Below are 11,996 nucleotides of genomic sequence, written 5' to 3'. Positions count from 1 at the left end.
CAGGAAATACAGGAAGAGATTATACTTACCTTATATTGTAGACAAAAAAAACAAGAAAAAAAAATTATTTGTCAAAAATGTATGGGTGTTCATACTTAGACAGTCAAGGAGAATGTGTGGTTTATACAAAGGGGAAGACTCGAAATCGTTTATAAAATTTCATTTGCTTTTAATCTTACTGTGGGACATTTGAACATCGCAAGCTTGAATAAATGGGGAAAATAAAAAAAAAAAAAATGAAACAAAAGAAAGAAAAGCAAAAATACATAAGATAAGTGATCTGAACCAAACCAAAAATTACAAGATCATTATGCCCATCAATTATACATCTTGCGTATTAATCTAATAAACATGTGCCAAGTAAAGAGAGAATATATCAATGTACCTATAATCGTAAATCTTTAACAGACAAGTTAAAACTCGTTTTTATGAACACTATTTAGTAATTGAACGTTCACTATCAGCCTACAGGACATTGATGATTGTAGGAAAAACAACATAAAATCAAACAATAAGTGAAAATAGCTGGGGTCAATTTGGATATGTCCAACGTGCAAACAAATCTTTTTGTTACTGAAGACACAAGCGATCCAAGTATCACATTAGGAAATGAAGAGGCTTTAAATATAGAAAATGATGACGAGGCGTCTACAGATTTTACTGGGATGAGTTCAGATTCTAATTTACTGGAAATGTTGGATAAGGAAAATTCACATTATGAAAATAGAACTAACCAAACTTCTAATTCTATTTTACAAGATTCTGTATTACATCGTATTTCAAGTGATACACCAATAAATACTATTACACCATCAACTCCTCGTATAGAATCCAATAGCCATCAGGATGATAATCTGACAATAATTGCTGCTCAAGAACCACCATCTACAAATAAACATACTGTTACTAATGATAATAATAATATTACCACAATAGACTTAGATGTTGAAGAACAACAGGTAGTGGAAATTTTAGATGATGAAGAAGATGATCTAGAACTGAAAAAATCCAGAAAACCCCCTGAATCATACAAGCCGATTAGAGAGTATAAATGCCCAATATGTTTTGAACCACCAGAAAGGGCATTAATAACACAATGTGGTCATGTATTTTGTTGTGATTGTCTGTTTCAAATGGTCAATAATTCAAATCCAAGTCGAAATTTACAAAATAGTTATTTAGGACTATGTGCATTGTGCAGGTCTAAAGTCGATTTAAGGACTGTTGTACTACTAAGAATGAAACGTAAACAAATCCAAACATCAAAAGAGGAAAATAAATGATATTCACGATAAATAATATTACAAAAAATTGATAATAGGAAATATACAATTTTTTCTTAATTTTGAAATAATGATCATAGATCATCTTTTAATTAAGGTTAGTAAATGTAATCAATAATCAAATTTTAATTTTTTATCCTATATTACTTAAGGATATTTTATTATTTAATTAAATAAATCATTTTTTAAGTATAAATCAAAAGTTTATAAATATCGAAATAGAAAATAGTAATAAGAGGCACATCATACTTCTCTTTAACCATTGCTTTTAACAATGTTTCAAAACTGTTGTAATATTAGATTTATCTTTTCATTTTTCATTGCTACTTTACACTGTTTCATTATAATTCTAAAAAGGTGTTATTGCTTCAATTAATAATGTGAATAATATCAATGTTTTTTTTTTCATGTTTCAAATATCAAATACAGTTTTAACAAGTTATATGAAGATCAAATATAATTAAAAATAAAGGAAAATTATGTTAATACCAGTATACTACTATATTTACCACAATTTCTTATAAGATATCACGAACTTGTATAGTGATTTTTTTTTTCGAATAAACCAGGGAAAATATATAGGGTAAGTAATAAAAAAATAAAAGAGAAATTGATTTTTCAATACAATTATTATCGTGATAGAATCATCAATGTCATTGAGTAACTGCTATATTGAATCAATGCGATTAGATATAAACCCTTTTTCGAGAAATATAACAACGTACTATGATAACATATGGGAAATCCGTTTAGATAACATTTTATCTGACAAGTCGTCTACATCTATGGTCTCTTCGTTATCACTTGAACCATTAGAGATATTGTTTGAGAATCGATCTACTAAAAATGAAAGTATTGATTGTAGTGACGACACCGATACAGTTAATGATCTGTATGATAAACGCTTTTACTCCAAGTTATATGATACAACAAAATTAAGTCCAAATATATCGTTAACAGCTATTCATAGTCATCTTGCTGCTATTAAAAAGAAAGATAGCGTTGAGATGAGTATCAAGAGAAAATCAAAGGGTAAAAGAAATAATAAGGACAGAAAAAAGAAAAGTATTCTTCAAAAGAGTCAAGTCTCTTTGTTTTTTCAAAGACAAAAAAAAATTCGTTCAATGAAGCAAAATATTGATGAAACTAATAATACAGTTGGATTTGGCTTTTTCGCGGGGGATGTTGATAAAAGGCATGAAGCCTGTGCTATTGATGGGATAAATTATTCTACATCAATGAAATCACACAAAGATTGTGTTTGTCGGTCATTTGCAATATGTAGAAGCCCTTTGAGACAAGAAATCCGATAATAAACTATTACCACACTTGTTCAGTGATATATATATCTGTGTAAATGTATTTATATTCTTATTTCTATTTTATTCTGTATTTTATTAATTTTCAGCACTATTTTTACTCATATAGTTGATGGTCTATCATATATATACCTATATATATTCTGTCTGGATCATCCTATTGATCCTCATAGCGTCGTTCAATTTCAGCATTTTTGTCTGATTTTCCAGTAGTGTGTACTTTTTCTTCTCTTTTTCAGTGAAAGGGATGATATTTGATATTTTTCTTTGAAAAATTTAAAAGTAATTAAAAAATGAGATGAAAAAAAGGTCGATCATGTAGAAATGTATATTTTTACTATAATAAACATGATTAAGAATATCAAGACTTATTTGCTTTCACTATCGTCTATATATAATAATAAAAAGTCAATAAATTCTTTCGTTAACTAGTGTCACCGAAAAGACATAAATTCTGTTTTTTAAACAGCTATTCTATTTATCACACTTTTAAACACTTCTCAAAAAAGAAGGCGGAAACAATAATAAGATAGTTACTTATACAAATAAATAAATCAAACTATTTACTAACATACAAAAAGGCAGCACTGCAAAAAGAAATACTTTATATTGGATTTACTACGAAAGTCTATCTATAAGAGATAATATTCTATCAATGAGTAATAAATTATCAGCAATATTGTCAGATATTGACACAAGTGTACACTCTGAGTCCTCTCAACATAATATTAATGAAAACAATACCATAAGTCCAGATACTCCTAGGATTTTTCCTATCTATATATGTATTAATGAATATTCAAAAAGAATGGAAGATGAACTAAATATGAAACCTGGTGATAAAATTCAAGTCATCACTGATGATGAAGAGTATAATGATGGATGGTATTTTGGTAGAAATTTAAGAACTCAAGAAGAAGGGCTATATCCAGTTGTCTTTACTCAAGTAATAAGTGCTGAAAAAAAACCAACGTTAATGAGGGCGAAATCTGTAAAAAGATTAAATATGCCCCTTGGTGTAGAAAACCCAGAACCATCTAATAACAGTAACAATAGGAACAATGGTTATTTAGCCTCACAAAATGGGTCTAATAGCACTATACCAACACCATTAGAATTGCAAACAGCATCTGTAGCCCCATTTTCGAAATACCAAAATAACCAAGAGGCAGACAAGACTACTGGTGTAGAAACTAAAAATGCTTCGAATACAAATAATACTATGGATAAATATACTCTATCTAGAAATATATCTATGAAAAGTACGATGAGTGATATCGACAAAGCAATTGAAGAGCTGACTCATGAGCCTACAGAATCATTAAATACAGTGACATCTAGTACAAAAGAACCAGTTGGTTATAATATTGCAGAAGATACAGTGATCACTGAAACAGAAGACCTAGATCTAGTTGATCAATCACAAAGAGCTGAGACAGAATTTTCTGGTAAATCTCAGAGTTATGAAAATGTAAAAGATATTCGTGTAAAAGGTAAATATCTGGATCCAAAAAATGTTTATAATTGGAGTCCCGAGGAGGTATCTAACTATTTTATAAACTGTGGCTTTGATGTCGAATCTGCATCACGTTTTAAAAGACATAAAATATCAGGTGCTATTTTATTAGAATTGGAACTAGCACATCTAAAAGAACTAGATATTAATTCCTTTGGAACACGATTTGAAATGAATAAGGAAATTGAAGCATTAAAAAAGAATCTGAATGCTACATCAGCGGCAAGGAAGCCAAAAAAATCTAATATGTTAAAAGGATCAGTTCCAATATCCAAAGAGTTAATGCCACCAGCACATGTTGATAAAGATAATAGTCGAATTTCTCGATCCATGGTGGAATTAAGTACTACAAAATCAGACAAACCTGTTCTATCAAAGAAAAATAGTAACCATAACAATAACTTGGACAATAACAGACCTATCTCTTTGATGCTCAATGATCAGTTGACTAAGGATATTCGAGATGGGACTATAATATTGCCAATTACTGAAGATTTAGAGAATGAAGATCTATTTACATCTCCTAGAAGAGCACCCAAACCTCCTTCATATCCAAGTCCTGTACAACCTCCGAAGTCCCCAATGCCAAATACAAGGAAGAATTACACACCAAATACCAGTAGTAAATTGACTTATTCACCATCATCACTTTATCAAAATAAGAAAGACTCGATTATCAGACCAACCGCGGAAGATAAGGAAGGATCACACGATAGTCAAGTTATCAATAATTTACAGGTACCGAAAAACGAAAATTTGACTGTTCCATCATCCAATAAAGAAGTTGATCAAAGAAGTGTTGACTCAGATAGACCTTCTTCCAGTATATATGAATCGCCAGCATCATCAGTTTCAATTAGTCAACCTCCAGCGCAAAGTACAATGACAGAAGATACCGAAAATAAATATCTTCAAATGGAGGATTCGACTACTAATAATTCAGGTAATAAAGTGAAAAGAAATTCTTCTTTATTGTCATATTTTGGTAAGGGAGAGAAAGCGTCAAATGATAATTCCATCAGAAAGAGTACTTCTTTTAGTATAAAGCAAAAGGATGGTTTTACAACTAGTTCTATTAGACAAGAATTTACTGAGAACGCCACAGGGACTACACCAGACACAAAGAATTCCAAGTTATTAATTACTTCACCTGTGAAAAAGGATAAGGTTAGATCAGTAAGCGCTAAGGATCAATCGACAAGACCTATTGATATGAATAAGAAGATATTGGAGGATGATAAAAACAAAAGATCTGTAAGTGAAGTCATGAAACCAAAGACTTTACGTGCGATGACAACAAGAGCACCTTTAAAAAAACAAAACACAACAGCTTTTATGGAGGGGTTAAGAGACATCTCTGTAAGAGATGCATTAAAGACGGCTGATTATTCAGGTTGGATGAGTAAGAAGGGAAGTGGGACTATGAGTACATGGCGAACAAGGTTCTTTATCTTAGAGGGTACTCGGTTATCATATTTTACAAGCACAGCAGATACAAAGGAACGTGGATTAATTGATATTACCGGGTATAGAGTTGTTCCAGCAAGAGATGACGATAAATTTGTGGCATTATTTGCGGCTACCGCAGGGAAAGGGCGTTATTGTTTCAAATTATTACCACCACAACCAGGGTCAAGGAAAGGGTTAACATTTACAGAACCTCGTGTACACTATTTTGCCGTAGATACTAAAGAAGAAATGAGAGGCTGGATGGCTAATTTACTGAAGACTACAATTGACATAGATACCTCTGTTCCAGTAATTAGTTCATACAGTACGCCTACAATATCATTAAATAAAGCCAAGGAGATGTTAGCACAAGCTAGAAGAGAGACAGAAGCCAGAGAAAAGAAGAGATTAATAAATAAGAAAAATAACGGTGGGAATAGTTCTGAAGATTTCACAAAGAATAGCGGAATAGAAGAGGACGAGGATGAGGGAAGAAGATTATGGGAAGAGCAACACAATGCTACTATAGGTGGATCATCATTATCTATTGAGAAATCCGAAGAAAGGTTAGAATATAAAAACCGTTCAACAACAGATAATCATAATCATAATCATAATAGTAATAATAACAATGACTCTATAGAAGATGGGGTGTTTTCAAATTTACAGAGAACTAGTACTACAGGCAACACAAGTGTCGGTTCAAATAGTAATGGGTTCGCTAGCCCATATTTATTAGCATCGGGTATGCTATCCCCTGGTATTGGGCATAAAAACAATAGCCCAAGAAATACATCTAGTCAAACCAAGAAATCAAACGAAGATTATTTAACAGGCGGTGTTTTGTAAAAGAAAATCAATTAATCAATCAATCAACAAATAACAAAAATATATATCAAACAAAAAAAAGGGGGAAGAAACAGAAGCTGATCTAAATATACATGCATATATATATATATATAGGGAGAAATACTCAATATATACACTATATATATTATATCAGAAAGCCTTTTCTATAAGTTCTCTAATTAATTAAGATAAATAACTCTAGTCTCTTAATTGTTCTTTCTCTCCCATTCAACATTTGGAGAGCTAAGGTGATCGGATCTTAAGGGCAAAATCCGTCAACAGCCGAACAGACCAAAAGCGAAAAATAAAAAGTAAATAAAATAAGAAAAGACGGCTCTTTTTTGTTTGTTCTAGAAACGAATATTTTTGACGGTTTGAAAAAGTGTATGCATATATATTTGTGATACAGACAGTGAATGATGTGTTTCCAAGATACCAATTGAAAAAGAGAACAAGGATAGAAAACTATTTCTTATATATACGATACTGAATCATCTATTTGATGAAATATTTATATTTGGTGAGAAAAACAGTCCTTAAATGGATTTATATGCATGTAGAATGATTGATCGTGATGAGTTTTGTTCTATATAACGCCTTCATTTTTCTTGTTTTTTTTTTTTTCCTTTTCTTTTGTTTCATCTTTTTTTTTTTCTATGTAGATTACAAAAAAACACGACAGATTTTTAGGATCTGCGAATTTTCTTTTTCTTCCTTTTTTTATTTGTTTTTAGATTAGCTTTAAAGTAAACAAAACAAGATCTAATTATTACAAGCAATAATCTTTAATTATACAACTAACAATAATTCGGGCCCTAGTTAAGTACAGCGGTAATTTTCTTTTTCCCTTTTATTTCTTCCTATTATTTTTTTTATTTTTTTTCACAGTATAAAAGAATTAGACAAACAAACTATAAATATCATTTCTACTTCTTTTTATTTGTGACCTAAATTATATTATATTTAAATAGATTATAACAATTCCTGTCCTAATTACAACTACATTAATTGCAGTAACTGTAGGAATATAATTGAATAAAAATAATTAGGTTAAGTAATAAATGAGGTTTTCATACACTTTTTTAATACTAGGTTCAATAGCTCTCGGACTACTTCGAACTCTATTTGCTTTGGTTTTATCAAGTGATGATGGTTGGTTAACGCCGACAATTTACAAAAGCGGAGATCCAGTTGAAATTATTGTCAATAAAGTCGAATCTGATGTAACGCAACTACCTTATGCATATTATGATTTACCTTTCACCTGTCCTCCCACCATGTATAAGAAACCTTTACATTTATCACTAAATGAAATTATTAAGGGCGATCGTAAATGGCAGAGTGACTATAAATTAGTCTTCAACGAAGATAATGACTGTGAAGCACTTTGTGCGAGAAAGACAACAAAGGATGGTATGCAGACATTAAAAGATTTAATACAGAAAGGTTATGTGGTTCAATGGCTCATTGATGATGATTTGCCGGCTGCCACTACCTTTATATCGACTACTGATCATAAAAAATATTATGCATCAGGTTTCCCACTAGGTTTTGTAGATAAAGACACTGGCAAAATTTATCTTAATAATCATTTGATGTTAGTTATAAGATTCCATGCTATAGACGATTATAATTTTACGATTGTTGGGTTTGAAGTCTATCCTAAATCTGTCTCAGATTATCACTGTCCTGGCGCTTCAAAGGATTATGAACAATACGAGGTTATTGTCCCTACGGATCCAAATGAACTGACTTACATTCCCTTCACTTATTCTGTTTATTGGAGAGAAGAATTTGATATAGATTGGAATCATAGATATGATCTGTTTTTCCAAAATGGTGAACTATCTAATAATGTTTCTACAAAATTCCATTGGATAAGTCTGGCCAACTCAATTGGTATCGCCTTCTTAATGACATTTATCGTGTCATTAATATTTATCAAAATCAATAAAAATGATAAAGATATTTTAGATGAAAACTATAACGAATCTATTTCATTAATAGATAATTCCCATCAAAAGGATGTGCAAATGAAAAGGAAAAATTCAATCTTTGTAATAGCAAGAAGTTGGTATCATAATGATAGATCACCTTTACCTCATATTTTCATCTTTTTAGTATCAATGGGTGTTCAATTCCTCTTCACAATTATCGGATCTTTAACTATTTCCTGTTCATTAAACAAATTACATAATATCAGACACACCGTATTATCCATGGCCGTATTCTTTTTCATACTTGGCGCATTTATGGCATCTTATGTTGGCACATCTTTAGCCATTGAAAATAATAAATTAGTAACCAGACGGGGTTCTTTAAAAAATATTATCGTAAATACAACTATGTTCCCCATTGTTTGTGGTTCCCTGCTGCCCGGACTTGTTATGATCATTACAATCTGTCTGAATAGCATTATTTGGGCACATGATTCTACCAATGCATTGCCATTTGGCACCATTGTGAAACTGATCTCTTTATATTTTATCGCTTGTATTCCATTAAGTTATTTTGGTGGTATCTTCGCCCAAAGGAATAGAACAAAAGAGTACACAAGATTAAGAAGTGATTCAATTAAACTGTCTCCATTTGATGTAAAAAAAACCTTGTATAATAATCCAATTCATTTGAAGTCTTCAACTAACAATCTCCTAAAGAATATCAAAAGAAAACTTATACTTAACGTTAAAAGACTGGCATTAGATTCATTCACTGTTATTGTCATTCTCCTATGTGGTGTCTTCCCATTTTTTATCATCTATGTCGAATTACAATATGTTTATAAATCAGTTTGGCTAGAAAAGACGACTTTTTATTTCTTTTATGGGTTTTTATTAGCCAATATCATTTTGTTATGTTTAGTTATATGTGAGATTGCAATTATAAGCTCATATCTAATGATGACAGTATCGACAGAAAATTATGCAAACACCTGGAGATGGAAATCTTTCCAATTATCAAGTTCATGTGCTTGGTATATGGAATTTTATTCATTGTATTATGTCTTTAAGGTTTTAAATATTCGTGGATTTACGTCAATTTTCTTTTCCGTTTGCTATAGTCTCCTATTTAACACTTTGTGTGGGTTAGCCATGGGTTCTCTAGGTTATGTGGCAACCTTAACATTTGTTAAGCATGTTTTCAGACTTCGTTATAAACACTAATAATAATAATGATAATAATAATGATAATAAATAATTTTTCATTTTAAAGGAATGTCTTTCTTTTCCATCGTACCACTCTAACTGAAGGAATAAAAGATAGAATGATACATATTACAAATTCTTTAAATTGTGTGCATTATTAAAACAAAATAAGCATAGCCACGAAAAAGATGAGTAAGAACACTAAGTAGTTACACTATAAACTTCTCTTATACAATATCCATGACTCTCTATATTTATAATATATATATATATATGTAATATTTATGATATACAATAATTAATATACCTAAAACTGCATGTATAATTAGTAATAGCTAGAATATACTTCGAATAAAATCAATCTTTACTATATTGTAACAAGAGAAGTAGAACAACTACAATATCTATATTTATTGCCTTTACATTATTTTCTATTTTCTTTAATGTATGTATATATAATTAACTACACATGTGGATTTAAAAAATCAGCTTGCACTTTAGAATTCTATTGTACGATCTGAATCAATATTTTTGTTGTTATTTGTATTAATATCTATACCATGATATTGGACATATCCACCTATACCATTAATATTAGGTTGTGGAATAGAATCATTTGGTTGTATTTGATTATGATATTGACGGCCACTTCCATTAATATTAGTATTACTATGACTGTTGTTGCTGCTATTATTATTTTGATTATAATTTCTTCTATTCATATCGCTCTTATAATGTTTTTTGCTTCCTTGATATTGTCCCCCATAATGTCTAGCATCTCTGTTATATCTGTTTCCACCTCTATGATAATTCCTATTACCACTAGAATCTCTATTGTTTGAATCCCTATTATGTTGGTTGTTATGTATCTGTTGTTTTAAGTTATCTATAATATTATCTTGTAACTTAATATATTTAATATAGATACCCTTCAAGTAGATTTCTTTCATAGTAAGAATCTCCACGTCTTCTTTTACAGTTTGGTCAGTACTAGATCCATCAACTAACAATGAGGTTCTATATTCCTTGACATTAGACAGAGTTAGATTCATCCAATTGTCAACATTGGTTAACACACCTTCTACAATTTCACCACTCTTCAATTCAACACTTAATTGTTGTCCTCTAGCATTTGTTAATAGGTATAATGGTAACATGGCTCTCTCGCTCTCTCTCTATTTATCTATATATATATATATGTGTATATATATAGTTTGGAATTTTGTCTTTACCCTAGGTACGTTTTTCCCCTTTATTTATTGAAAACACACTTTTTTCCTAATCATTTATGTTTTGTAATTACTGATAATAACTACTACGTTTCTAATTATTGCAAGAGTAATAAGACCACTCTTTAATGCAAGATCGACACATTCATTTAATCTACCTGCCTTACAATTCATTATTTTTCCATCCTTCGAATTGGAAAACAGACAGTAATTAATGATTTCATTAAGAAGACAAAAAAAAATAAAAAAAAGACATTTAAAACGTAATTTCTCGTAAAGAATGAGATTTATAAAAAATAAGGATTTGCTAATAATATCATTGACTACGAATTTCAATGTATTCGAAAAAAAAAAACTAAACGTTGAAAAAAGAATAAGATATTAGGGTTTGTCTGAAACCCTACTTGCTGTTTTATTTATTGAATTTATATTTGGAACTTACAAGAATTTTAGCCGCCCATTAAATCATAAAAAAATCAATTTAAGTACATTCGTAGTTCAGAAATACTGTTATAAGGTCAGTTGTGATAATTACAAAGGATTTTTTAACAGTTAAGATAGTAATAGGTTCAAGAGAGTATGTCAATCTATAAGTGACTAGAAAAAGCGTTTTTCGTTTTGCAGTTACCAAGAGAGTTACTATCAAATATAACAAAGGATTTCAAGAGAATAGTATTTTATAATGAATACAGTTTTAGTGATAATAGACAATTATAATTATGATTTTTTTTTCTTATTCAAAACACTGAGTCAAAGTTATTTTGATTGTGCATTGAAGAATTGATAGTTATTTATTTATTTTTTTTTTATGAAGTAAGGAACCTATAATTATTTTATGAAATTTTATACATTTAATTTTCGTGACAAGTTATTAAGTTATTAATTTTAAGGTCAACAAGATATCGATTTTTTTCTTCCATATAAGATTGTTTATGTCCAAACTTATTGTTGAAAAAAACAGAATCTATGCTTCAATTATAATGCTTCTTTAAATTACAAGTAATAGTAAATTTATGATATGAAAGTTTATATTGAAAATACCATTTAGTCGAAAATATCTTTATTAAAAGCTTTCACATAACAGGTAGCACTAAAAAATATTATTATTTTTTATTTTCGCGGTATCTTTAACTAACCTATCAAGAAAGAAAAATCAAATATTGATGATGTTTGGAATAGACAAATATATTGTTGAAATATGATTA

General features: G+C 29.9%; 5 protein-coding genes across 5 annotated transcripts; 4 read left to right on the top strand and 1 right to left on the bottom strand.

Moving 5' to 3' along the window:
- Positions 1-542: 542 nt before the first annotated feature.
- SLX8 (SUMO-targeted ubiquitin ligase complex subunit SLX8) lies at positions 543-1,283 on the top strand (the record flags this gene model as incomplete). Its single annotated transcript, XM_064858358.1, has 1 exon — positions 543-1,283. One exon carries the CDS (start codon positions 543-545, stop codon positions 1,281-1,283), a length of 741 nt encoding a protein of 246 aa, XP_064715065.1.
- A 650-nt stretch (positions 1,284-1,933) lies between these two features.
- On the top strand, positions 1,934-2,596 carry SPR6 (Spr6p; the record flags this gene model as incomplete). The annotated part of the gene is made up of 1 exon (XM_064858357.1): positions 1,934-2,596. One exon carries the CDS (start codon positions 1,934-1,936, stop codon positions 2,594-2,596), a length of 663 nt encoding a protein of 220 aa, XP_064715064.1.
- A 661-nt stretch (positions 2,597-3,257) lies between these two features.
- Positions 3,258-6,416, top strand: BOI2 (Boi2p; the record flags this gene model as incomplete). The annotated part of the gene is made up of 1 exon (XM_064858356.1): positions 3,258-6,416. The coding sequence occupies one exon, from the start codon at positions 3,258-3,260 to the stop codon at positions 6,414-6,416; it is 3,159 nt and encodes a 1,052-aa protein (XP_064715063.1).
- Positions 6,417-7,477: 1,061 nt separating this feature from the next.
- TMN3 (Tmn3p) lies at positions 7,478-9,580 on the top strand (the record flags this gene model as incomplete). The annotated part of the gene is made up of 1 exon (XM_064858355.1): positions 7,478-9,580. The coding sequence occupies one exon, from the start codon at positions 7,478-7,480 to the stop codon at positions 9,578-9,580; it is 2,103 nt and encodes a 700-aa protein (XP_064715062.1).
- Positions 9,581-10,059: 479 nt separating this feature from the next.
- Positions 10,060-10,719, bottom strand: LSM4 (U6 snRNA complex subunit LSM4; the record flags this gene model as incomplete). Its single annotated transcript, XM_064858354.1, has 1 exon — positions 10,060-10,719. The coding sequence occupies one exon, from the start codon at positions 10,717-10,719 to the stop codon at positions 10,060-10,062; it is 660 nt and encodes a 219-aa protein (XP_064715061.1).
- Positions 10,720-11,996: the final 1,277 nt, after the last annotated feature.

The sequence above is a fragment of the Arxiozyma heterogenica genome, assembly GCF_036370985.1.
Source record: "Arxiozyma heterogenica strain weizmannii chromosome Unknown scaffold_17, whole genome shotgun sequence".
NCBI lineage: Eukaryota > Fungi > Ascomycota > Saccharomycetes > Saccharomycetales > Saccharomycetaceae > Arxiozyma > Arxiozyma heterogenica.
Note: the sequence above shows the minus strand (reverse complement) of the source record. Positions and strands in the feature narration are given on the sequence as shown.